Source organism: Aythya ferina (genome assembly GCF_964211825.1).
Source record: "Aythya ferina genome assembly, chromosome: Z".
Lineage (NCBI taxonomy): Eukaryota > Metazoa > Chordata > Aves > Anseriformes > Anatidae > Aythya > Aythya ferina.
The window spans coordinates 49,362,947-49,389,936 of record NC_140299.1 but is presented as its reverse complement, the minus strand read 5'-3'; the positions used below and the strand labels follow the sequence as shown (position 1 = coordinate 49,389,936).

At 37.0% G+C, this 26,990-nt stretch overlaps 1 protein-coding gene and 1 long non-coding RNA gene across 2 annotated transcripts in view; one reads left to right on the top strand and one right to left on the bottom strand.

The window, feature by feature from the left end:
• The window catches only part of ADAMTS19 (ADAM metallopeptidase with thrombospondin type 1 motif 19), a 160,354-nt gene extending 135,273 nt beyond the window's left edge, over positions 1-25,081 (top strand). Inside the window, exons 21-23 of the mRNA XM_084503183.1 lie at positions 1,686-1,838; positions 21,076-21,253; positions 24,811-25,081. Of these exons, the coding sequence (XP_084359309.1) occupies positions 1,686-1,838; positions 21,076-21,253; positions 24,811-24,962 (483 nt within the window). The 3' untranslated portion in view covers positions 24,963-25,081. The remainder of the gene's footprint in view (positions 1-1,685; positions 1,839-21,075; positions 21,254-24,810) is intronic.
• On the bottom strand, positions 20,550-21,209 carry LOC311426653. Its single transcript, XR_014686901.1, has 2 exons — positions 21,087-21,209; positions 20,550-20,858 (listed from the first exon to the last, which is right to left on the bottom strand). It is a non-coding gene; the product is annotated as an uncharacterized lncRNA (long non-coding RNA).
• Positions 25,082-26,990: the final 1,909 nt, after the last annotated feature.

Here is a 26,990-nt window from a genome sequence, read left to right as displayed (position 1 = left end):
AGCTTGGTAGCAGGTAACTAGAGGCAAATGGATTTAAGGCAGTCACTTATCAGCTACCAGAACTTGGGTTCAGAGTGTGAGCATCTGTGAGGTACTGTTGTACCAAGAGATGTTATTAAGAAGGTTGCTGCTGTTGAAATGCAGAGAGGCTATGAAGGCAGTTGTTTGCAAAAAGGACATTTCCTTCCATTCCTCTCTCTTCTTACCTCTTTTCCTAAGAACAGCAAAAACAGTGAACCTGTAAATATAGGACCTGTAAATAACACAATTTTGGATCCATTGTATTCTGAAGCGTTGCTGTTGAATGTAGTTACCATTCAAAAAGCTTTATTATCTTAAGATATTTTAATATGTGTGTCCATTTGGTTTTCTTCTAAAAAGCTTCTTAAAGTAGTTGACTGCAGAGGAAGAGGGGATTTGTTATTGTTGTCATCTGGACAAGCTGAAAGTATTTATTTAGACCTTCTGCCTCCATTGGAAGAATACAGCAATTCTAAGTGCTTCCCACACTACAAGCTGTGCTATGAGTGCCATCAGGCTCAAAACAGCAGCTTCTGAATGTGGGTACAGAGCATTGTTCGGGTTCCTGTGCTCACTTGATCCTCAAGTGAGAAAGAGCTATGACATAGGAAATGTTTTCAAAGAGTTAAAAGAAAGATGTTAAGATAGAGATAAGAGGAGCAAATAGCCACAGTTCTGGTTTGGTACAGAGGTTTAAAACACAAAAGTTAGTTGTGGGAAGAATGGTATACACTTCCATTTATTCTATTCCATTATCACACTTTCCAGGTGTGAGAAAGAAATCCACTTTTTTTAGTTGGTTATTATATGACAAATATATATGACATATAAGTAAGTATATTTCTTCTGGAATTAATAAATATATTTTGAAGAGTGAGGTGTTTCCCATGGCAATTCCTACTAACACTGTTATATTGGAAGTTAGCCATTACTGCTTCCTGCAGTTATAATCAGTTTGGCAAAGGATAATTTTGATCTGCAAGCAGTGGGATGATCAAAACCAGTGATAATGTTTTAAGAAGGAAATGGCATAATTTTTGGCAGTGTAAATAGGAATAGTGGGGAAAAAAAACACATAGATTAAGACCTTCTGTGCAACTTGAAGACTTGTCACATGCTATATATGCAAAGAATTTGAATTCAGTCTGGATTCTTGTGTAGATTTTCAGCATTTTCTTTTACATTTTAACTTTTTTCTTCTTAAAATAATCTGTTAGCTACTAGTGAAATTTATTTGAAATTGTTTCATGTCTTGTTCGCACAAACATTATTTAGATTCTCTTTCATTATATCTCCCTTAATTCTTTGAACAATGATTGCATAACAGTTTTACTGCAACATTTTGCATTTGTTTCATCAAAACTTTTCAAATGTTTTCTTATCCAAATACAATTTTTAAGGCTTATTTTTTTCCTTAAGGAAATAATTTTTGATCAAATTATATATTTTCAGATGAAAATGCAAATATAATCATTCTGATGAGGAATTTTTGTTCATGTGTTAGCTTTTAACAAACTTTCTATCTATGCAATCGAGGATTAGAAATCAGGAAATCACTGAAGTCCTGAATTAGATATGGTATCTTGGCAGAGGGCGTTAGAAGGAGGTAACAGGGGGTAACTATGCCTTTTTTAGAAAGCTGCAAAACATCTTTTTTTCAACAGTGCTCTGTAAAGTGTGGTAAGGGAGTACGGCATCGGACTGTGAGGTGTACAAATCCCCGCAAGAAATGTGTTTTGTCCACGAGACCTAAAGAAGCAGAGGACTGTGAGGACTATTCCAAATGCTACATCTGGAGAATGGGAGACTGGTCTAAGGTGAGTCATCCTTAATACTAGCTTCCCATAGTATAATAGATTTTGCAAACTGAATTCTCTGTAAGTATTGTATCTATCAGATGTGTAGGACTCTCCCAATTAAGGGAACAATAAGACTGCGAAAAAGAAAACAACCGAAACATAAAGTCACACTGTGGCCAAAGTATAAATAAAAATCAGGAATGTGAAGAAAGCCTGAGGTGCATCTTCTATATTATGCAAATGTGATATAAATTTACTGTTTCTAGCAGGCAGGCAAAAAAATCATGGAATTAAAGAGTAAGAGATGCATTCAGGTATCTGTGTTTCAAAGATACCTATCAGGATTACTCCATTTTCAGACCTGTTTGAAAATATTGATAGCAATTGATTAAGCAAATCATCAGTAATCATGTCTGTAATCTTTCTTTATTTTCAGTTTAATATATTTTCTTGTCTGCTTCTGGCTTGATATCTTACTGAGAGAATGTATCATGTGCACTGTATACTGTGTTTGGCTCACAGCAAGAGCTTCCTGAATATGTCTGGATTATAGTATACAGGCTATCAATTGGCTGTATGTAGTACATGCTTTGGTGAGATGCTCTATTGTATTTATTCGCTACTTCCATTTCCATTATAGGCTGGCAGGAACCTAAAGGTTGCTGTTGTCTGTCCTAATTCTGTCATGCATTTCCCATGATAATTTGGAATCTGTTTCAAGTGTTGCTTAACAAAATGTTTCTGGCCAAATAACTTAATTTCCACTACTAAACGTTTAGAGCAATTTGCTTTGGACATCCCATCCCCCGCTACCCCTCCATGCCTTTTTCCCAAACAGGGGTGTTTGCCATTTAGATGTTACCCAACTGTAATAAATTCTAATTCTTATCCTCCACTGTAGGTCCATTCAAACTCATAGTTTGCAGGTTTCATTAATTTGTATTTGCACATCTTACTCTTCCATGTTTCTTATAAGTTATACTCTTCAGCCTCATAAGGATGCACCTTCACAGAACCACAGAATTGTAGGGGTTGGAAGGGACCTTGAAAGATCATTGGGTCTAACCCCCCTGCCAAAGCAGGCTGCTCAGGTAGACATCCAGATGAGCCTTGAATATCTCCAGAGAAAGAGACTCCACAACCTCCCTGGGCAGTATGTTCCAGTCTCCATCACCCTCATCGTGAAGAAGTACTTTCGCATGTTGGTGTGGAACTTCCTGTGCTCCATTTTGTGGTCATTACCCCTTGTCCTGTCCCCACAAACCACTGAGAAGAAGTTGGCCAAATCCCTCTATCTCCCACACTTTTAAACATCTATAAACATTTATAAACATTAATAAGATCCCCTCCTCAATCTTCTTTTCTCCAGACTGAACAGACACAGGTCTCTCAGCCTTTCCTCATGGGGAAGATGCTCCAGGCCCCGTATCATCTTTGTGGCCCTCCTTCAGCCTATTCGATTTCCACGTAGACCATTTAATATCTAGGAAGCACCTCTTACTGTCTTTTTCTGAACACCTGATGTGACTGTCAGTAAGCCATTTCCATGGCATGAGGGCTTTGATTTCAATGAGATACATAAGCACAGGCCAAAAAGCATCAGAAAATATTGGATAGATCTGTGATCAACTGTGGTTTTGGACTAGGAACCTACCTCAACATGTGATACAGCTTAAAATATCCAAAACATGCTGAAATGCTGAAAATGACTCTTGAGAGTCAAGTTTTTTTTTTGTTTTTTTTTTGTTTTTTTTTTTTCATATCACAGACCACAGTTCAGAGAGATTCTAAACTTTTTTTTTTTTTTTGCGTCTATTTGTAACTTTTGCACACACCTCTTCTACTTTCAGTGCATTAAAAATTACTGCAGAAGCTGTTTAACTTGCTTGTATGGAGAAGTATTTAATATATTTTTAGTTGTCTTTCATGTGATGTAACAGCTGGAAACAAGGACTAAAGCCAGCAGAGTATGACTAGCCAGTCTTCCAAGAATTAGCTGCAAGTACTCTGTGGGCAACTAGTGTTTCATAGAATTCTGCTTGGGAGCTCTTATTTTATGACTATGGGGTACAAATTGTTACTATCACGTTACTGTTTATTCCATTCTCTTGTCTTCTTTATGAGTTATTTTTCATATTTAAAGGATAGATGATTAAATGGTAGTGCCAAATTATGGGTGTTTCTTTGTTTGTTTGCTTTTATACTAGTGATAGTTTAAAATATTTGTTATTTTGGAACACCCTCATAGAAACTAGAGGATAACGCCCCTGTCTTAGCTACTTCAGAAACACAAGGTGTTATAGCCATTTGTTTTTAAAGCAACAGCCAGAATTAATCTCCAATAGTAGGGTTACTTTTACATGAGGATGTGTTTGGAAGTAAGTCTAGTATTTGCATCTCCATACCACAAAACTGCAGTAAAAACTTGCATCATTTAGCACTAGCACTAGCAGGGAGTAGACTGTGGAGAAATGACCATCTGCTTTCTTGAAGCAGTCGTTCAAATCAGCATTGCTGAGGCTATGTGAGGATGCTCAGACAGTTACGCTGTGTTCCCAGTGCCCTCTGGAGAAAAGAAGGGCTTTATTCTCTAATTCACAAAACACTTTTCACAAAAATCCATGTCACAGATGAATGTACAAGAACATATTTCTTCCTATTTAAAATTTGCTGACATCTCAAATGTTCTTTCCTACTTCTGTCAAGGCTCTAACACTGTCACCTAAATAGTACTTGAAACTTCAGAATCAGAAGATGAGGAAATATTTCATACAGAATTGACAAAAACTTTTGAACAGTAAACATGCAGCCTGAGAGTGACTTATGCAGCTGAGATTTTCCAAGATTTATACCAAAAAATAGATGCTTTAATTTCTCTACAGAGACATGAGTTCAATTTAAAATATACTTGGATTTCCTTTTTTTTCCCTGTTACTATTCTGTTCCATTACTAGAGTACATAGCAACATGAAGTCATGGCATACATATTAATATGTCTGCAATGGGGGAAACAAATGGAAAGCTCAGATAAATGTTAATCTTTGCTCACTGTTTGTTTCTACTCAGAGGTTCAGTGCAGCCTTCTGTGTTCACTGTTTTTACTCTTTAGGATCATTCTTGACATTGACAGAAGGCTGTTTCTTTGAGCAGAGCCAAGTTCCCCCAAGCTAATGCCAAGACTTGGCTTGAAAAATCCAAATGACGCTTCTCACACATTGAAACAAGAGGCTTAATGTGATCCCTATTGGCTTTGCCGCTTGCCTTGAACTCTTAAGGCATAATTTTAAATGAAGCTTAAATTAAACTGTTACTGAAAAGATAACATTATTAATAATCATGGTAGTGTTGTAATGGAGTTAATTTGTTTTAGAGGTACAGTCACATAGAGATCAAATAATTCTTTTACTTAACATTTTAACAATACCAAGATCAAAGAATATTTGACCAAAATGGCAGACTCCAATAAGTCAATAAATACATCAATCTTTCTAAAATTTTTGCTTAATTTAAAAGTATGCTGTATAATCTGGAGTGCATGGAGCATTGAACTCCACAATAGCTCTTAAGTCAGCAAGGTGGCTCCATATGCTAAATATGTCTGTTCAGTTAGACTCTGTGCCTGCCCTCATGAGTGTGTTGAGAAAGTAAAGAATAAAGGCTCAAACTGAGCTGCTGGATCCACCACCTAGAAACATTAGCTATTACATTTTTGCAGTAAACAGTGTCTTTGGAATTGATGCTGAACAACATAAATGTTCCCTTCAGATGAGGAAAGATAACCGTATCTAATACAGGCCCAAAAAGGGCACGTTGTAGCTCACTCTTAACAGCAGCAGTGTTCTTTACTAAGCTGCACATTTACCACCAATTTCAAGGCTATACAAGCTTTAGGTCATCCTCAGGGGAATTCATCATCTAAGGAGAAACAAGTAAGCATGGGAAGAAGTGAAATCAAATGCATATGCACTGCATGTTTACACATCTAGTTGGCTTACAAGAGAACACATCATTGTAGAACGAATTCTCCAAGTACGAACACTTGGATGACAACAGCATGGGATACTCAAAGGTCATAAGGTCATGTTTAGGATACTTTATATATTGGAAGGTTTTTTGGTTTTGTTCTTGTTTTTCAATTATCTATAAAATTCAGAACATTGATAGAATAAATGAAGTCTATATAAAAAGCAGGATGAATTTTGGGAGGGAAAATACTGTGGAGAGAAATGTAGGTTTTGAAAACAATAATAAAAAGCTTAACTTTTATTTGATATACCCAAAACTTTTGGAGGGATTCAGCAAGGGACAATAGGATCAAAACAATGTGCAAGGGAATAGATTTTAGGAGCAGCCATTTGTAAGAAGTGAAGTATAAAGTGTAAGCATAAAGGAGACCAGATAAGGTAACAGACTACAAATTCTACAAAAAGATTGGGCTAAGGAAGCTGGAGAGAAAAGATGCACTCAGGAGCAGCTAAAAAGGAAGCACCATCTGAGTTCCTAAATAGAAATGTGGATATGTTTATGAAGAAGATACAAATACAGCTTCTGTGATAATGATCCCAATGATTGGAATGTAGTTTGTTTTCACACAATCACAGAATGGCCAAGGTTGGAAGGGACCTCATCTAGTCCAAATCCCCCTGCCGAGCAGGATCACCTAGAGCACGTCGTGCAGGTTGGCATCCATGCACGTTTTGATTATCTCCAGAGAATAAGACTCCACAACCTCTATGGGCAATCTGTTTCAGTGATCTGACACCCTCACAGTAAAGAAGTGAAAGCTTTTTCTGTAGTCTGAGGAAGAGAAAATGGAGGATCAAAGGTTGATTTATTTTATTTTATTTTATTTTAATTTTTTTTGGTGTGAGTCTAAAGGACATCTGAAGCAACTGATTCATTTTTATACCAAGAAATCTCAGAACTCATGTCCTATTTCAATTTTTTTTTTTTAAGATTGTACACGCAGTGCCCTCTAGACGTTGGGGAGGGGAGGAGGGAGAGAGGAGGGGAGGAAGTAAAGTCTCCAGCTGTTGCACAGAGACAGAATGAAACCAACAGTTCACAGAGAGATCTCTCAGCTGAGTGGTACAAAAAGCAGCTGTCACTGATGATTGCTACTCTTTTGTCTGGATCAAAAATCATATAAAAATGGGGAAAATGAAAAAAGCAAATTCAGTTTTGCCAATTATTCAACCACATCGGGTATTCAAACTTTAAACATTTAAACAACCACTAAATTTCCATAGCAAATAATCTCAAATGATTTGGTCTGCTTTAATTGAAAATTCACAGTTAGGATGTTATTAATGCCGCAGTTTTCCTGACAAGGTAATTAGCTTTAGTTTTATTCTTTGTATCCTAGTCCAAGATTGTTAGCTCTTTAAATTCTGTGAGTGGAGCAGTGCTGGCCAGAAGTCAAAATGTGACACTATGAATAAGACTATGGACAAATGAAATATGTGACTTTGATGTCAATTGAATTGAAGTCAAAATAATATTGTCATCTTGTTGATAATGTTTATATTGACTTAATTATACAGTAAGATTCCAGCAAATGAGATATGCCTGTTTCAGAAAAGAAGTATGAGAAAATCAAATGGAAGATACCAATATAATGAAATGAGAGTGGGGAGGTTTTTGTTCATTTCCAAACAATCCTGTAATATTAACATATTTTTTTTTCAGATAGATAGTTTTTTCTTTTATAGATCAGTTCAGTGTACCATACTATTTTGCCTTGAATAAATATAATGTCAGTTTCTAGAAAAACAAATCAAGACCACCCTTCATAAAAGGTAAAAGCACTGACAAGACTCAGGGATTTTAAAAGTAGACATTACCCATTTTGAACATGCATAAAACTGTGCATACATACTGTGCTTACAGCCCATGCTGAAGGGTGCTTGCAATTCTGTCTGACAAGAGGCTTGGTAGGCAGAGAATTCAAATAGATAATCAGAAAGAAAAAAATGAAAAGCATTTTAATTCCACCTGATTTCAGCTAACCTTTTTTCTACTCTGTGTTGTAGGATGTTCTCAAGTAGAAGGTACAGCCTTTATATATTTGTTTTGAACATGCCCTTCAAGAAATTGAGTGCCCATAGCAACCTTCTCAGGGTCTACAAGAGGCAGTATAATGCAAAACAAAGGTGAACAAATGAGAAACAACAACAGCGACAACAAACTAAACAACCAACCAACCAAACAAAAACTGATAGCTAGCAGAGGATGCTTGGCAGATGGCAACATTTAGCAGAGGCAAATCCAGCCCCACGCTCAAGGGGTCTGTGCAGTCACAGTCTCATTGCATGATGTGCAGCATGCTGCATGGTGCCATGTGAAAGAGTTGTATGAGGAAAGAAGAGGTTCACTTACATTGCCATTGTTGTTGCCTGTTAAATCTGTACCTTCCAGAAGAAGTTAACACCGATGAGTTCAGGAATTGAATTGCTTTGGACTGTGCTGATTTTTAAACAGTTTTCGGGGAGGCATGCAGAAATATGTGTAAGAAACACAAATCAATAGTGAAAAGGTTGATTTGTAGGATAGCTTCATAAACATTAGCAGTTAGAGGAGGTGTAGAAAATTCTACAAGAAAAGGAAATCTGAAATACATCTGGATATTTCTTACTCTGTGGTAGTAGAAGTAAAGTGGTAAAAATCCTGCTAAAATAGGTAACTGAGAACTTCACAAATTAATAACATTTTCTTCCATTTATACCCATCAATATTTCAGAAATAAATATTGTTAGTACTAGTATTAGTATGCAGTAATGGACTTTGAACCTTTGGGCAGCTTTACAAATTTTCTGGGCTGTTCTTCCAGCCATATTCTCTGTGGTTCTTAAAGACTAAACCATTGCTTTAAGTGAAGCAGTTTGGCTGCCATTTGCCTTACCAATTGTCACTCTTCAGATCTGACAGGAATGATTACTGACTGGGTTCAGGCTTATTGGTGAGAAAAAGATGTATCTGTGTAATGAAAGCAAACTTTTTTTTCCAGTGAAGTTGAAAACTTGAAATTTCTGTGTCAGTTTGCATGAATTTTAAGAAATTCAGTTCAATATTATGTGGTCCAACTCATCTTAAGTTGAATAAGCTCTAGATATCCATGCTGCACACAGATAGAACATCTCTATTTTGCCATTTTCTATTGTTGACAACTAACTGTCCTTTTATGTTCTGTAATTACCTTCTGTATTGACAGCTTGTCTAGTTATTTATTGAATTACTAGATTTGGGAGTCTGGCATTGCCAAATATGATAGATGTGATACATATTTTAGTGGTGTACTAAATTCAGAGTATCCACTGATTTTTTGTGATTTGACCCTTTTCTTACCAGGCAAATGACTGTGTTTGAGGAAATTATTCTTCCCACAGTCTCACTGGAAAGTGATGGTTTGGGGGTTTAGCATTCTGAAAAGGGCTGCTATTCCATGTTAGCATTAGTGGCTTTTTTCAATGATGCTGAGAAGAGAATCAGTAATCTATAGTCCAGAAACTGGATACACTTCAGATTTCCAAAATACTAATCTATAACAACATTTTTAATATTTTAGGAATCTTCTTTACCTACACACAATATGGTAAAAATGTGAATGCCTAGAATGATATGAATATTTTTCAAACATTCTTTAAAATTAAAAATTAATTACTTCAGCTCCCCCAAATTAAGCTGAAATGTTTGCGTTGCATGACAAGTCATACAAGATACTGTCAATTGGGTAAGCTCTGGTAAAGAGATTTTTTTGGACCAAGTACTTTAAAGGCTTCTTGAAATTGTACGGAGTGACACAAAGGTATGAATTGAGGAAGGAAGTTTGATTGAATTGTTAAACACCATGTCCTTTACTTAAAATCCTCACAGAGAAAAAGATCCTACATGTGCATCTGTATTGCAACATTAATCTTTGCCACTGGATGGTTGTTGTTTTTTTTTTTTTTGTTTCTTTGTTGATTTTTTTTTAAGTTAAGAATAAGATTAAGTTAAGAATAAGATTAAGTTAAGGATAAGATTGGAATCAGTGTGGAGCTTGTTTAAAAACAAACAAACAAACAAAAAGAAAAACTTAGCTATAACTATTAGAGCTAAAAGTACAAGAAGGATGCCTCTGAATAATGGTTAAGCGTTTCCGCTACAGACAGGATAGCAGGTACACTCTAAGGCTTTCCCATTGCTGCCTATTGACATTTGGACATTGTGATCTCTTGAAGGTAAGAAGCCCAGGCAAAGGAAACAGATTTACATGTATACCTGATGGGAGATGTGTCATGCAGATATACAAAGGCAGAAATTACAGAGCACTGCTTTTCACCACCTCCTTTGCCACTGCCTACTGTCTTCTAAGCCATTCTAGTACAGACTAGATCAGACCAACTACCAATTCCCAAACTTTCTGGTTGTGATCCTTGCAGTGCCAGGCCATGCATTACTGCTACAAGGGACTTACATATGCACATGTATGCATATAAACATCGATTTAAATAAAGAATAACATACTTAGGAATTACTGAACAGCAGTAATGTCCAATATTCAGGACTTAAACATGTGGTCTCCCAGAAATAACAACCAATTTTTGTTAAGGTCTCCTCAGAGCTTTGCACAGGCAGGCTTCTGGAAGGCTAACACATAATTCACCAGGGAGATAAATGGTGCTTGACCAGTGAAAGCTTTACTTTGCACTTATTTATACTATTACAGTGCAGAGCTTCACAGCCCAACTGTGTATCACAGAGATCTCTACTGAATGATGAAGAGTTAACAGCAAGCATCCCTTCACTGTCCTTGTGCTGACACTAATTCTCCCTCAGTCATGCCTGGTCAAAAAAGGTTATTCTCAACAAAATTCTGTAAAATAGGGACTACAATGACCATCAGAATTTCACAGTTTCCCAAGGAGCTATGCTGAATTTATGTGCAAAAAAATACCATCAGATAACATCACAAATAAATAATAAGGAAAGGAGCTAATAGAACAGAGAAGTAACATGGCCCATGGGGGCCAGGGAGGGATACAAGAAAAACAAGAACACCAGCTTCTCTTTTATTTTCTTAGACTTTAAACTGAAATGAGTGTTGCATACATACAATCCATGTTCCATGTAAGAATCTCCAATCTACAATGACTGATGATATATTTGAGGCTATAGTGTAAAACAGTAGGTATTATCTCAGTATACACCTGAAAACACTGCGGCTTAGCTGGCATTTCACAGCTAGTCCCAAATCTGGAGAACAGCAGCTCCCTGACATTTTGAACCATAAACTTATTTCATCTTTTCAGTGTAGACTTTTGCTGCACGTTCGTAACTCTGTTTTCTGTTTCTTGTTTTTACTTGGTGATATGCATTGGGCAAATTATTTCATCAGTCTGTTCATGATGATGCCTAGATCCTTTTCTCTGATAGCTGACAAATCATTCCAAAACTGTCAACATGCACAGAAAAATCCAGTCACTCAATCCAGTGCTGAGACAGTCCAATAGGCCTGGTGTATCTCCATCGCTAAGATCATCTCTCTGTCCTTCCAAAAGTTTTCTTCAGCATCTGACTGTATCATCTGCCAATGTGTAGTTCATTTAGCTTGTTGACTTGGGTTCTGTTAGAATTTATGTAATCCTTTTGCTCTTGTGGGATCTAGATGATTTCTATGTGCTGGAAAACTTTTTTCTTTCATGCATTTTTTATCCTATCTTTTACACAGTTAATGTAAATAATACTACTTCAGGTGAATACTACTTTCTTGAGACAAAATTGATCCTCTAAAAAGTTCTCTTTTTGCCACAAAAATGTTGTTTCTTGTTTGGTATTTTGTCTTAATATATGTGATTCTCGCTTTTTACTGTTTTCTAAAGATTTCTTTTTGAATACTACCTGAAAGTATTTTTACATTTTAATATATTTTTTATATATTTATATAACCAATCTTGAAAATTATTTTGAAATTACTGTTTTAAATTAAATTCATTTACCAGTTTTAATGAATTGCAGGGAATATTATAGATTTTTAATTACTGGAAGAAAGATTTACTTTTCTGCCTTATCTGTGCTGTTTCAGGCTGTTGTTCAAAGATTTATGTTTAATCTCCAGAGTTCCTTCATCTAATCTTGCCACAAATAACTCCACTAATGTTGACATAAAACAGAGTTCACCCAAAAGTAATGATTGTTCTTTGGTAAATTTATCACAGGATCACAGCAACTCAGACTGGTTAACATTGTCTATTTCCTGGCCTTCTGGTAGTTCTCTCAGGACATTCATGCCTTTGGGTGACATCATCACACATAATGAAACCCTTTCAGTTCATGAATTTCCTATTAATATAGAATTTTCTGGAGATCCATATTCTTGCATTTATTGTGTCTACATATTTTAAAGATAAAATTAATCAGCAGAAATTTTGTTGATAATTGTTAGTCATTTTCTAATTCATTTTCCTTGTTACTCTTTTAAGGATTTTTTTTTTTTTTCAAAATTAATGGCCTATATGTGAGATCATGGTATTTCAGTCAAACAAACAAACAAACAAACAATAAACTCTTAAAGTTCAGTTTCGTCATTAACTGATGTTTGTTTGCTTTTTCTTTTCTTTTCTTTCTTTTTCTTTTTTTTTTTTTTTAAGTATCATTCACATCCATTTAACTTAGTAACTTGATATTACTTCAGATCTTCATGACTTAAAATTTGGTAAATTGAATGGGATAAAGTCATTGTTAGGGATGAGCTCTTTCATTTTTACTTCTACTACTGGAAAAAAAAATCAGAGTCAAATACTTAATTTTATATGGTACACAACAGCTTTTCACATAGGTTTCTTTAATTTCTGAAATATATGAAAGTAGAAATTTCTGAAAGAGAGGGGTTTCATGAAGATTTGTTCCTCTCCTATGGCATTTATGTTTTTAACGGTTTCTTCCAATTGTCTTTTCATTAGCAATGCTAATGAAATGCCTTTAACTAAAGGTTTGTCCTGATGAGCTTTGATTTTCCCTGGAAGGTTTTCTACAGAACAGCCTCATGATATATTAAAATATCAAACTTAAAGCCTTAAACTCAGAGGCTAACATTTCAATGATTTTTAAGAATTTATTTTGGACAGATTTTTAATAACCTGTCCAATTAATAATAATAATCTGTCCAATTAATAATAGTCCAATTAATTTTGTAGAAAAAATAAATAACTACAAGATCTTCAAACCTAACTGCTTCCATATCGTCGTATTCTCGTTTGGCTGTTTAATAGTTAAAATCAATGGAAGGTTTTCTTCTGTGAAACTGCCATATCTAACGTGAAAGTCTGAGATGTAGTAATGTCTTATTTACGACTACACATTAATAGCAGTAATATATACAATATGCTACAGAAATTAGTTTTTACCAGGTGTTGGCAACACAAAATTTAGTCTAATGCACAGAGGGTGAGTCCTCTTAAACAGTTTTGTATAATCATCTGTATAACCAGTTTTATCACGCAGCTCATACAGATAACTGTATTCTTCCAGTTTCTTCTCTGACATCCTTTAAAAATAACATATAGTCTCAGACAAATATACAGTACCTATAGAATTGTTAAAATATCTGTAAATTGTTAAAATATCCATATCTTGTGACAATTACTCCTTGCGGGGACAGGACAAGGTCACAAGATAGAGCACAGGAAGTTCCGCACCAACATGCAAAAGAATTTCTTCACGGTGAGGGTGATGGAGCACTGGAACAGGCTGCCCAGGGAGGTTGTAAAGCCTCCTTCTCTGGAGATATTCAAGGCCTGTCTGGACACCTACCTGGGTAGCCTGCTCTAAGGAACCTGCTTTGGCAGGGGGGTTGGACCCAATGATCTTTCAAGGTCCCTTCCGGTCCCTTCAATTCTGTGATTCTTTGAAATGTATTGACAACAATTTACTAGTTCTGTAAAAGTGCTGTTCACTGGAGTTGCTTGTTTCATTGACAGAAGAGCAAAGATCCTTAAAAAATGCTTCTCATATGGTTAGCTTTCACTTCTCTCATGTAAGAGTATCACAGATATCACAGATCTATCTTATCAAAAATGAAGTTAAACATTTGTGGTGGTTTCACCCTTATGGGCAACTAAGCTGCACCACACTGGTCTCTGAATCCCCCTTCTCAATGGAAGAGGGGAAGAAAATATAATGAAAAGGGCTCAAGGGTTAAGGTAAGGCTGCAGCATGGAGATCTGCTCGTGTGCTCACGGGCTGCAGAGGGACGGCCTGCTGCACCAGGGGCCTCTCCACAGGGCGCAGGGAAACTGCTGCTCTGTGCGTGGAGCACCTCCTGCTCTCCTGCTGAACTGACCTGGCGGGCTGCAGAGGGATGGTTCTCTCCCATTTTCTCATTCCTCTCTGCTGCTGTGCTGCACAGCATTTTTATTTTTTTTTTTTCCCCTTCCTTCAATCTGCTCTCCAGAAGGCCCACCCAGCATTGCTGGTGGCTCTGGCCAACAGTGGGTCCCTTTTGGAGCCAGCAGGCTCTGCTCTGACGTGGGGCAGCTGCTAGGCTCTGCTCACAGAGGCCACCCCTGCAGCCCCACTGCTACCAAACCCTTGCCACATACACCCAATACAATTTGGTTTCATCTTTGTATGTTTATTGCTTTTAAAAAACATGAAAGATAAATAAAATAAAATTTATAGAACTGCAAAAATAGACTAATGCTTCACTCAGAAGCATGTAAATAATTTTATGTTTAACCTATATATCTATAAATTAAAAAGGTCTTCAGTTGATTTAGCAAGTATATCACATTTATGATTAAAGATAAATGTACCTGCCTAGCTTTACCTGAAAAAATCAAACAAACAAACAAAAAACAAACAACAACAACAACAAAAAAATCAGTTTTTCTCTTTTCTTAGTTCCAAAGGGATCCAAACCTATCTTATGTGCTACATTAATAACTCTTTAGCCTTGCAAGGGATTTCCCCTTCCAAATCCAAGGGTCTTCTTGCATAACCAGTAAGTACATTGTGGTATTTATCACCCCTGAATGTGAAGAGGTTCTTGTCCCTCCAGTAGTTTTCATCTTTCTCACAGGATTTGTTGTACCCTAACATTATCTAGTCTAAATTCCCTATTACATACAGGATTTTGTGAATTAACCCAATGTTGCATACCTTGAGGAAGAATCTCAGCAGGCTTCCTGAACAAACTAGTAAGTATAACTGTCCTAACAAAAGAGACTAGATTCATTGGGATGCTCAGGCTTATTCAGTCATGAAGTGAGTGATCATGTTTAACTAGTTCATCTAAAAAGAAATGGGGGAACTGAACCTAGGTGTCACCTGTGGACAAAGAATTTGATATTTCCGACTTGAGTCCAGTGAGCCTGCTAAGACTGAAGCCTGACAAACCCTACTATTGATTCAGAGTAAACGATTAATGCCAGTCTAGAGCATTGTCAAGGGAGAAATTTTCATATGCTGTCATAGCAAAAACAATTTTTTTTTGTTGTTTCCTTAATATTCATGTTAAACCAAATTCCTCGTTGTATTCCACAATCAAATCTTACTTGTAAACTTTTAGTTGTTTCTTGTCTTGTTACCAAAGGCAGTTTCTCATTTTCCATGAAAAAATATAATTGATTTCTATTGGAAGCTAACAATGGTTAAAAAAATAGAAACAGAAAAGAAAGATCCGGGTTCTTTAGACCAAGTGATGAGGACTTCCTACATATAAATCTTGTCTGTAGCCCAGCTTATCAAATGTGGACTTTAGCTGTCTGTCTTCCTTTCAACTCTTATGTCTTTTACATAAGAGTTGACATTTACATAGTATTAATTGACACTCAAGAAAGAAGAACTTGAAAGAAAAAGAAAAATAGAGAAAAAAAAAGAAAAATAAAAATAAGTAAGGACAGCTCAAGCTTGCTAAACTTAGCAGAAACCAACAGCAGTTTTTTTTCAGCTAAACTTAGCACAAGTTCTGAATTTTAAATTTGGCGTTCATATACTGAGGTGTTGGGTGTGTCAGAAATGAGAGAGGCATAAAGACCTTCCTGGAAATGATGCATAGGAGAACTCAGACTTCATCTTATGTTTGGATCTATTAGTCCCTATTAGTTGTGCTATTCACAAATGGTCTTATTAAAAAAAAAAAAAAAGGTTAAGTAAACTGCAGATAACTTACTGTATCTAGTAACCTTTAAAAATAAGAATATTGTTAAACTCCATTTATTGAAAACAAATGCACTACCTTACCTACTACCTGCCTTCAAAAGTGAACTTTATAAAAACAAAAGGTACACAAAAAAATTGCAGACATGAAAGCAAATACTAGTCCTGTTGCTAATATCTGATTGCTTGCTACCCTTGTTTTACACTCACTTTATGAAAAGGTTGAAACTGCTTGAATGCTGGAACTGATGAACCTATACATAAATGATTAGGAATGCTCTGCTAATAATTTCCAGTAGAACTCATCACTGAGTTTCCTTATGAGCACATCTCTCTCCATTTTTAATGCTACTTAGACTTGTAAAACCCTTTTATTGAACAATCCACTTATTCTTGAAAATAAATTGTCCAAGTCAATTCTGTTAATATTGCCACAGACTGGGTTTTTCATTGTGGATCCTATCGACCTCTGCAGTGATTGCCTGTTGTCTTGGAAGAAGGATGCAATTTGACCATTACTGTCTGCCAGTGACAATTTTTCCCTTAATTTAGGAATTCCTACTTCGTTTGAAGGCCAGCTGGAAGCAACTAAGGCATTACAGCACCTTCTTCAGCTGTTGGCCATGGGAATATGTATTCTCTCCAGAATATATATCTTTGGCAGGGAACAGAAGGAAGGAATCTTGGGTAACTGGTGTGCATGCCAAGTGTAAGGATTGTTATATTTAACGCCTAGATTTCTGTCCTTGAAATTATGTCTAAAAGAAGTTCAAAAGTAGGACAAAATTCAAATAGGGTGGGTAGATTTTATTTGAGAGAAAAAAATAATAATAATATAAAAGTCTGTTAACTATATTTATCCAGGATTTTCTTGTAATCTTTAACAGGAATATTTTACATGTCTTGCTGCTTGAACGGTTTTACAGTACCTTTAGGAATGTGTCCAAAATGCACAGATTAACAGCCACATAAAAAACCTCCGGCTGCGTATTAGAACATTTAGTCTAAACCTACAAGCACAGTTGTCCTACGGGAATTTTGCTAATCAGTTACATGGCCTTAAAATGTAGGTCATCTGAACAGTGAAAATTAAACTGTAATTAACCACCGCAAAAATAAAGTGTAGCATGTGCAAGTGTGACATTTGGGAGATGTGGGGAGAAGAGCTCTAGAAAAACATTCTCCATTCCCTAGTCACAAAACTTGTGGGTTGAAACTAATCGAAGATCTCCTGGATCCGTAGCAAGTTGCTATGGATTTGTTTGGAGTGGCCATTTTCTGCAAATTTTATGTACATAAGCTTTACACTACATATATATATATATATATATATATATTTAAAATTGTGGAAAATATATTCAGTTTTGTCAGATGGACTGCTTTATGATTAAATTCATAGCATAGTATGTGAAGGTGAAAGTACGATTGTAAATTGAAAATCTTGTTAGTTTTAAACTTGGAAACCGCACAAGTATACAGAAGCTGTGTAGCTTTGACTACATACTAGCAGTGCTACCTAAAATGTGATACCTGCACATCCACTGAACAGTATTTCACTCTGGGCAAACATTTTCAGTGAGAAAAATCCAAAAGTGAGGCAAAGTTAAGAGGCATTAGTGTACAGAGCTAGATGTAAAGATGTTCATGCAGTAGAGTGAGTATTGTAATGAGGATCAGAATTGTTGCTCTGTGTTGCATCTAGCTGGTTTGCAGAAATTGAGGTGTATTCTGGAGAAGATGGAACAAGTCTATACGTTTTCAGAGCCATAAAGAAAAAATGTTGTGGATGCCTTTTATCTTCCAATAGTCATTTGCTGCTCTCAGTTATCCCAGCAGCTGGCTGGTATGTATGTAGTACAAATTCATTTACATGTCAGGATACTTCATGGAGACACGCAATCTCAGTTCGTGTGTGTCACTAGCAAATGCCATACCTGAAGTGTGTTTTCCCTACTTTTATGCAAATAAGATGTTATGTCTGAAATTTTTCATTTTATTTCCAGTTGCTTTTAAAATGACTAGAAATATTTATTTTTTTTCTGTATGTGTCCCATGTGTAAATGTTTTTATTAGATATTAAATTTCACATTACTTTGAACATGAGATTATATAGCTATGGTAAAGTGATTTTCTTCTCATTTTTTTCTGGCTTCCAATTAATAGAACTGTTAATTCTGAAGTCAGACAGCACTGCTTCTTCTGATATGTGACCAGGGTAGACTAAACTAATGGGACTGAATTTGAATGTTTTGGATTGCAGCCCTTTCTCTTCACAGTTCTCACTGAACATCTTTCAAAATTTAATAAAAGCTCTCAGTTTTATAAAATATGAATAAATACAAAGTTAGACACTTCTGTGAAAAGTAGATAAAAGGGGAGGGAAGGTGAAGGGAAATGTCTTATTTCTTGCTTTGCCACATACTTCCCATATGAACTGAAACGTATCATTTTAGTATCGTTCAGCATTGTTTTCCTCCTCTAAATGATGGATGATAGCGTGTAGGTCATGCAACACAAAATGAATTGTTTGGAAGCTGTATACATTTTTTTGATTAAAAACAACAACAACAACAACAACCAAACACCACCACCAACAACAAAACACAGTGTAATGCTTCATAGAGCTCTTTGAAATATCCCAGGAAAGTTAGCAGCAGCTCAGTCATTAAAGGGAAGTTAATTTGCCAATTAAGATTTTAAAGCCAAAATCTTGCCAATTTCTGTGTAGATATTAAGGGTTTACACATTGGTTACCTGAGAAAGAACTGTCTACTCATTGAGTATTGTCTCAGATGCATTGCAATCAGTAGAATCTTTCAGGTTGGTGCTCATTTGATATAAATAAGATGTGGCTGCAGCCAGAGTGCTCTCCACAAGGAAATCTCCCAGCTTGCCCCTCATCTGGAAAGTCTGTACACAAGCAGGCTGTGAGACAGCCAGTGCGTTCACAGGTCCTTCTATGGAGATAATGCACTTTGGTAGCTTCCTGGCCTCATTCCTGGCCTCTATCTGTGGCAGGGTGACCAGAATGTTTTGGGAAGAAATGCAATTTGAGAAATATATACCAATCACATAACATCTTTAAGGCATTTCTGACCATATTCCTGATCTTCCAGGAACAAAAACAAATTTACATCCTCCCCACATGCTACCTATCTGAAGAATGGAGAGAGGAATCCATGAAGTGGATGGAATTTTGGCAAGATGAAAAAATCAGTGTTCTGGCTGCTGCTGACAATTAAATTTGGGGTATCTGTATGTGTAATTATGCATGTTTGTCATGTGTATAATGTTGGCCATTATAGGAAGTCACAGTATTTTTAGCTGCACTGGAAAAAGGTAGAGAATTCAGGAAAAGGAATTAAGAGTCTTCTTTTCATGCAGTGTAAAACCAGTATACTAAATTCAAAGTTGATGAGAGACTTCTGCGTGTGGAAGACTTCAATACTAGCTGGATTTTGTTCTGTAATCGGCATATTGGTTCATTTGCTAAGTGATGGTTTGTATTGAACAGATAATAGTGTTTTCCTAACTGAATGTCTTCGCAAGCCTTGAACTGTGCAGATTGTATCTGATTAACTTTGCAAATAATTACAGAAACTTTATTGACTTAGTGGAGCTACTCCTGATGTACATCACTGAGGAGCAAAATCAAGTCAACTTACTGCATCTACAGAATGCTATTTCATGTGGCTACAAGCTGAAATGTGCTTTCGATGTTATTAGTCCTTTCTGAAAACACTCTTTAAATATGTATCCTAGTCTTTTGTACCTCTTTCAGTATGAAACATGAATCTAACTCCCCTGGCGCCCCCTTGTTTCCCATTTGGAATGTGTAAATCTTTTCTCCTAGTAACAGTGCTTAAAATGTCACCCAAAAGCACATAACTGACAAAAGGAAAGGGTATAAAACACTTCAGTGCTTCCTACATTCAAATTTTTTTCTTTCTTTGAAGGCTTGATAAAGTCTACATCTCCATCTCAAGAGAGGCTGGTTGGGAAACCTTTGTTGTTATAGGTTGCTGTTCCTCTCCTTGTCTTTGTCCTTTATTTAAGTATTTTTTCCTGCTGTATCATGAAGCATCCCAAGGAAATGTTTTGTAAATATTTACAAAATTGAGATTTTTTTTTAGAAAAAAAAAATGTTATCAGGATTATGTGGGTGTAGTGGTATAAATTTTCAGCTAGTGCTTATGCCATTCATTGCAAGAGGTTGATGAATACTTGAAGATGTTCTGTATTGTAAATTTCTCCAAAACTGAATGAAATGTGTCGATGTGTGAGTGAAAACCACTAGCACATAAGAGCAAATTGCAACATAATTTTCTTTTCAATGAATTTTTAATTAAAGCAATGGAACATATGTCACTTCAAGCCCCATTAAATTTTGTGCATAAAAAGTCAGTGAAGGGGAAAAGGTGTAATTTATTTGCTCAGAACAGGTTTTTTATGCATTTGTAAAACATTGCCCAAGTTTTCATTTTAATTTGTTATGTTACTGTGATAAAAGTAGAACATTATGACTTAGCTGTTTTCTCACTTCATTCCTTGTGGCAATAAGATGGGAAGGCTGATTGAACACCAAGCAGCCAGTCACGGATTGCATGGGTTTTATTTGTCGGACACACATGAAAACATGGAGACCGAAAGCAAAGGCAGGAGGAGGAGGCAAACACTCTAAACTTCTCAGTGGAAAGGACAGTTTGCACTGACAGGAGTAATGGATTATTTCAAAATGCTTCTCTGCATCAGCATTGTTGTTTGTTCCATCACTCTCACTTCCATTATTAAAGTAAATTAGAAGACAAATACAGGAGAATGGCCCTTGCTCCTTTCATCCAGGTTGCTGCATTTCAGTTTCATCACTGGCTCTGCAAAGTGGACCTTGACAGCCACAGCGTGCTGGAAACACGGAAACACTACTTCAGTGGTATTTCCTTTTGGTCTGTTATTTCATATAGGAGTTGACTTTCATATAGGCTACTGAATAGAAGGCAGAAATCTCAGATTGCTGATAACTGAAGTAACAGCCATTGACTTCAGCTGGACTAGCATTTCACCTCATGTTTTGCAGGCAAAAATACCTTTCCAGTGAATGTCTGTCTTCTGTGTGTTCCAGTGCTCTGTTACCTGTGGCAAAGGAATGCAGTCCCGAGTCATCCAGTGTATGCACAAGATCACAGGAAGGCATGGCAATGAATGTTTTTCCTCCGAAAAGCCTGCAGCCTACAGACCTTGTCATCTCCATCCCTGCAATGAGAAAATTAATGTTAACACAATAACATCACCCAGGTTAGGTAAGCAGCCAAAATGACATATTCTTATTTGAAATTTCTGTTTAGTTCTTTCTCTGTAGAGCAATGATGACGCCAACTTAAAAGCATATGGCTGGGACCTGGGAGATAAAAATTCTATTCAGAGACTTCTCTCTGTGCCTCAGTTTTCCAACATGTACATGAGAGACTGTACCTCACGATGGTAAAGAGTTTTGTTAGCCAAGGAAGGACCATATTATGAGACTGCATATTATGGGCACAAAACATTCTAGATGAAAATATGTTTATATTAGAGCTAAGAATTTATTTCTTTATCCACTCAATTTTGTCAAGTACTTCTAAAGTAAAAAAAATCTCAGATTTTCTCTTAAAAACTCTTCAAACTATGTTCTTATGATATTTTTGAGATTAAAGAGGCGCTGGTTTCTCAATACAAATATTTCTTTCCACTTGTCATTGGTTCAGATGTCTATAATCTAAGCCTGATGCATTAGGATATATGAAAGAAAATTGCTAACATGAAGAGATTTGCCGTTCCTGGAAGAACTTATGTGTCTATTGATCTTAAGAGTTATTTGTTTATTTTTAATGCATACCTACTGAACTGTTAATTCTGTTAACCGTCATTTCCTGCTGGGGTGTTGATGATGACCTTGCCATTAACTCTGTAAAATGTACATGTACATGCTTCCTGATCATGACTAGGGCACTGTTGAAGGGCTTGCTATAGGACACTATACCCTTTCCAGATGATTTTCATAGCCCTTGTTAAGATAAACCCTCCTGTCAAATGGATTACTCCTGCAAGTCTAATGTTTCAGGCTGTGTGTAATCCTTCCTTTGAGTCAGCAAAGGGTATTTCTCTTTGAAGTTGTTAACCCTCAAACATTTCTGTGTAGTGGTCATTGTTTCATTTTGCTGGATGAGATGACAGATGTTGCTTACAGAGCTCTCCTCTACTATTTCACTGTTGTAAAGCTGCCCCTCATATTTTATCCTTCTTTGTTCAACTGATCTCACAGGAGCAATAGGCTTCTTTGCATTAATTGGCACTATCCACCTGGTGAGGTATAAGAAGCTTTGTGTCACAGAGTAAAATGAACCACAAAGTTTTACAGAGAAAAAAATATATTTACACTGGTTAAAATCTGATTTAATGTAAAATTCACAAAACAAAAGAAGACAAAACAAAGAGCTATGTTGTCCTTGTAGAACGGATTATATGAGTTATTAGTAATCCACAGGTCAACCTCATGCTACTGTAGTCAGAATCCAGTCCAGTGGAAACACTAACATCTCAAAATTCATAAGACTATGCTTCACTTACATATATTAAATATTTTGGCCTCCAGTTCCTTTCCTATCATGTTGTATCATGTACCTCTGGGTTTGGAATTTAGCTCTGGTGGAAAGTGATATGGATTTCATCATCTGTCTCTATTCATTTTAAAATATGCTCTCAGTTTCAATTTTGCTTCTATTAAAATGATTGACTTCTTTCAGTTCAAAGTTTTTGATGATTTTTGGGTGGTGTGTGTCTTTTCTGCCCTATATTTACCTGTTTTCCCATATTAATTGCATGTATGCACTAGTTTGAATAACTCAGTGTGCAAATATCCAAAATTGTTCTAAGTGTAAGCAGTGTAAGCAGTGTAAGAGGCCTTGGTAAGTGAAACAGGTGTATGAAGTAAAAGATGGCTTCAAAAGAAAAATGAGAATAGACATGAAAATATGCATATTTTGTACAACCAAAAATTAGGCTTCTGCATATGAATGTTTATGATTGCTAGAGAGAACCGTATAGTTATAACACTAGCAGAATAACCCAGAGAGTGGTTTTTCAGGTTTGTATGATGTTCTTATCATTTTAGAAGGCTTCTAATGAAGAAGTTGGTATTTAAAGATTCAGACAGAAAGCAGTTTTGTTCAGTCTCCATTCATTGACAACATAGTAAAAATTCTTGATTTCCTGAACAAAAGCTGAATTAGGAAACCAGCAACAGCCTCCATGCTTTATTCCTGTGTGGTGGTTTTACTCTGCTGGGCTGCTAAGCTCCACCACAACTGCTCTCTCACTCCCCCTCCTCAAATGGAATGATGAAAATGGCTCAAGGGTTGGGATAAGGACAAGGAGATCACTCAACAACTCTAGTCACAGGCAAAACAGACTCAGTGTAGGGAGATTAATGAAATTTATTACCTATTACTAACAAGCTAGAGCAGTGAGAACTAACAGCAAAATAAAAACACCTTCCCCCCATCCACTTTCTTCTAACTCCTTCCTCCAAATGGCACAGAGGAACAGGGAATGGGGGCTGTGGTCAGTTCATGATGCTTTGTCTCAACTGCTCCTTCACAGTTACTGAACTGATTTTCTTTCCCAAACTGATCCTGCGGGGGCTGCCCACAGGCAGCAGCTCTCCAAGCACTGCTCCCACATGGCTCCGTCCCACGGGGTCCATCCATCCATCCCCCAGGAGCAAACTGCTCCAGCACAGGTCCCCCACAGGTGGGCGGCAGCTCCCCCCAGACCCCCTGCTCCTGCGTGGGCTCCTCTCCACGGGCTGCAGCTCCAGCCCGGGGCTTGCTTCTGCGGGGGCTCTCCATGGGCCGCAGCCTCCTCCAGGCCACATCCACCTGCTCCACTGGGAGCTCCTCCACCCATGGGGGGGCTGCAGCGTGGAGATCTGCTCCATGTGGGACCCATGGGCTGCAGGGGGACAGCCTGCTCCACCAGGGGCCTCTCCCTGCACAGCCTGCAGGGGAACTGCTGCCCTGTGCCTGCAGCCCCTCCTGCCCTCCTCCTGTTGCACTGAGCTGGGGGCTGCAGGGCTGCTTCTCGCTCCTCTCTCCCAGCTGTGATTGTGCAGCATTTTTATTTTTTCCCCTCTTTCTTAAATTATCTCTCCCAGAAGCCCTATCAGAGTCACTCCCTGAGTTGGCTCTGGCCAGCGGCAGGTCCCCATCTAAAACTGGTCCTTATCTACCATGGGAACTCTGCTCACAGAGGCCACCCCTGCAGCCTCCTGCTACCAAACCCTTGCCATATAAACCCAGTATGTCCCTGCATTTTCCTGACTGCCACGGATAGAAGCCTTTCCACTTGTACATTTCCCTGATAACCACATTCTGGTATTATTCAAGCTGAGGCTTCCAATTTTTCCAGTTACAACTTCCATCTGAGTTCAGCTTCAACTGAAACTACTGCAGCTTGTAGCTTCGCTCTGCAGCCCCTGCATGGCCTTGAACCCATCTTCAGCAGAGCTGGGTTCATCTCTGCAGAAATGTGGTCTTAACTGTCTTGTGAGGAGGTGGGTGCATGACATGCACGCATCAGTTTCAACGTGACTTAATGTAAGTGATACATCAAGCTTGCCCTAAAAAATTCAACTGTTGAAAATACTGAAAGCGAGAGGATTTTTGGTCTTTCTGTTTTTGTTGAAAATGTAAATCTACCCTCCTTTCCCTACCATGAATATACTTCTGGTATCATTGTCCATTTTGTTACCTGATTCTTCCCTAATAAATGTAAAAGTTACATGTATTTAATTTTTATTTTCATTGTTATTTTTTCACAGCTGCTTTAACGTTCAAGTGCCTGGGAGACCAATGGCCTGTGTACTGCAGGGTGATACGAGAAAAGAACCTGTGTCAAGACATGAGATGGTACCAGCGTTGCTGTGAGACATGCAGGGACTTCTATGCGCAAAAGATGCAACAAAAGAGTTGACCTCTGTCAGGCTGGCTGGCTCTCAGCTCTTTGCAATGTTATTATTTATAAACACACACAGATTTACACACACACAAGCACATACGCGTACACACACATGCACGCTTCTTCAGACCAAATATTATCAGATTACATATAATTTAATCAAATTAATTTATTTTTGCCTGCCAGACGTTCTTAATTGTTTTGGTTAGACAGCCAACTTGTTTTATCCTCTGAGGTTTGCATAATTAATTTTTATATGAACAATTTTGGATACATTTATTAGATTTTTTTAAAGAATAGTAACTAGTATTTTAAATGTTTATTTTCAGTAGGATCATCTCTCTGTTGCCAAAAAAAGACACCATGTTATCTTGAATTTATTTTAATTTAGCTGAATAGTTTTGTTGTATATGGAAATAAAGCCTTTTTTAATTTTATTATATTTTTGGCATTCAGAGTCAGAATGATCTTGTGTATTTTGCAACAGATGTTGAGGTGAGTAAGCTAACATTATTGAACAGGTTATTACAGAATGTATTGTGAAATCAGTTCATATGATTTAGAAACATACTGTTGGGGATAATCTACTGTAACTTATAACCTTTTATAAACAAGAAAATTAAAATAGCTAAGTAGGGATTTTGATCATTCTCATGGACACATACTTGAACACAAGTATTGAATCAATGAAACACTGTAGAGATTTACACTGAATCACTGTTGCACTGTTTGAGGTAGTGTAGAGAAATGCAGTCCTAGAATTTGTACCATCCTATGAATCCACGTCTGTACTGTTTAATGTGTCACTTGATTTTAAACGTTTTGAAAGAAAAACCCATGCCCCTCTATACCTTTGTGTGTCCTCTTGCAGATTTACAAAAGGAAGAGTCCTTCCTCCTGCCACTTTTATGAATTAATCTGTTAAACACTTCCAGTTCTTTGTCAATGATTTAGAAAATAGCTTTGTAATACTACTTTAGTGTTATCTTTGTTTTATGAAAAAGTCTTTATAAAAATAAAATGTTTTACAGTTATGTGAAACGTTATGAAACAGCTAAAATTTTCCTTATGAGAAAATATTGTACATGATTCACATGATTTTTACGTTTTCAATAAAAAGTAATGCTTCTTTTGTTATTTGCATTTTTGCGGTTTGGGGCATCCATGTCTCGTAGCAGAATCTGCTCAGCCCTGCATAACAGCATGTACGGCTTCAGTAATCCCTACAACATATGCCTCCCCACTATTGGTTTAGGCACTTTTCTGCAGCTTCAGACATACGTTCCATTGCATGATCCTTGATAAATGAAAAGCTGGTTATAACAGAGTAATATTGAGTGGAGGACAAAGTAGTTGTCTCAGGTGAGTTCTGCACCCACTGAATGGAGCTGTAGGATAGGGGTATGTCCTCTACCTCTATTTTGCCATGCAGACCATTAGTCATGTTCTGAACACACAGGAGAGCAAACCCTGAAGGCAAGACAGCTGGGGAAATGAGTCTGAAAGGCATCATAAGGTGTAGTTGGCAATCATCATAAGTTAATGTGAACTTGCCTCCCTTAAAGATTGCAGGAAGGGGAGATTTTTACTCCCACACTGAAGTGACTACAGTATTAGAGTATTTAGAGTTATTACTAGATTACTAATTGCTAAAGTAATTAGAGTATTGCTAAGTAACAGACCTCTCTTTGGTAACTATTGTGTATCATATTAAAAAGCTTGTTGATAGGCAGACGTAGCAGATTCAGATTCCAGTTTCCACTCTAAGCAAAAAGGGAATGCATCTTTAGATAAGTGATTGTGCATTTTAATTCTCTTCAGAAATTCTACTATATAGATGTGATTTGTACAGCATAATGATGTTTTTTGAAATATAATGAGTGAAGTCAGTGTGTTATAATCCTGATGGCTCCAGCTCTGATTTCTTCAGCATCTGTAATACAAAACCATTAATTAGATGCGTGTGAATCATTTTGAAGAATTTCTGTGTTTACGTGGTAAAAATGCTTATTGCTTCCAACTCTCTGTGAATTTGAAAGCAAC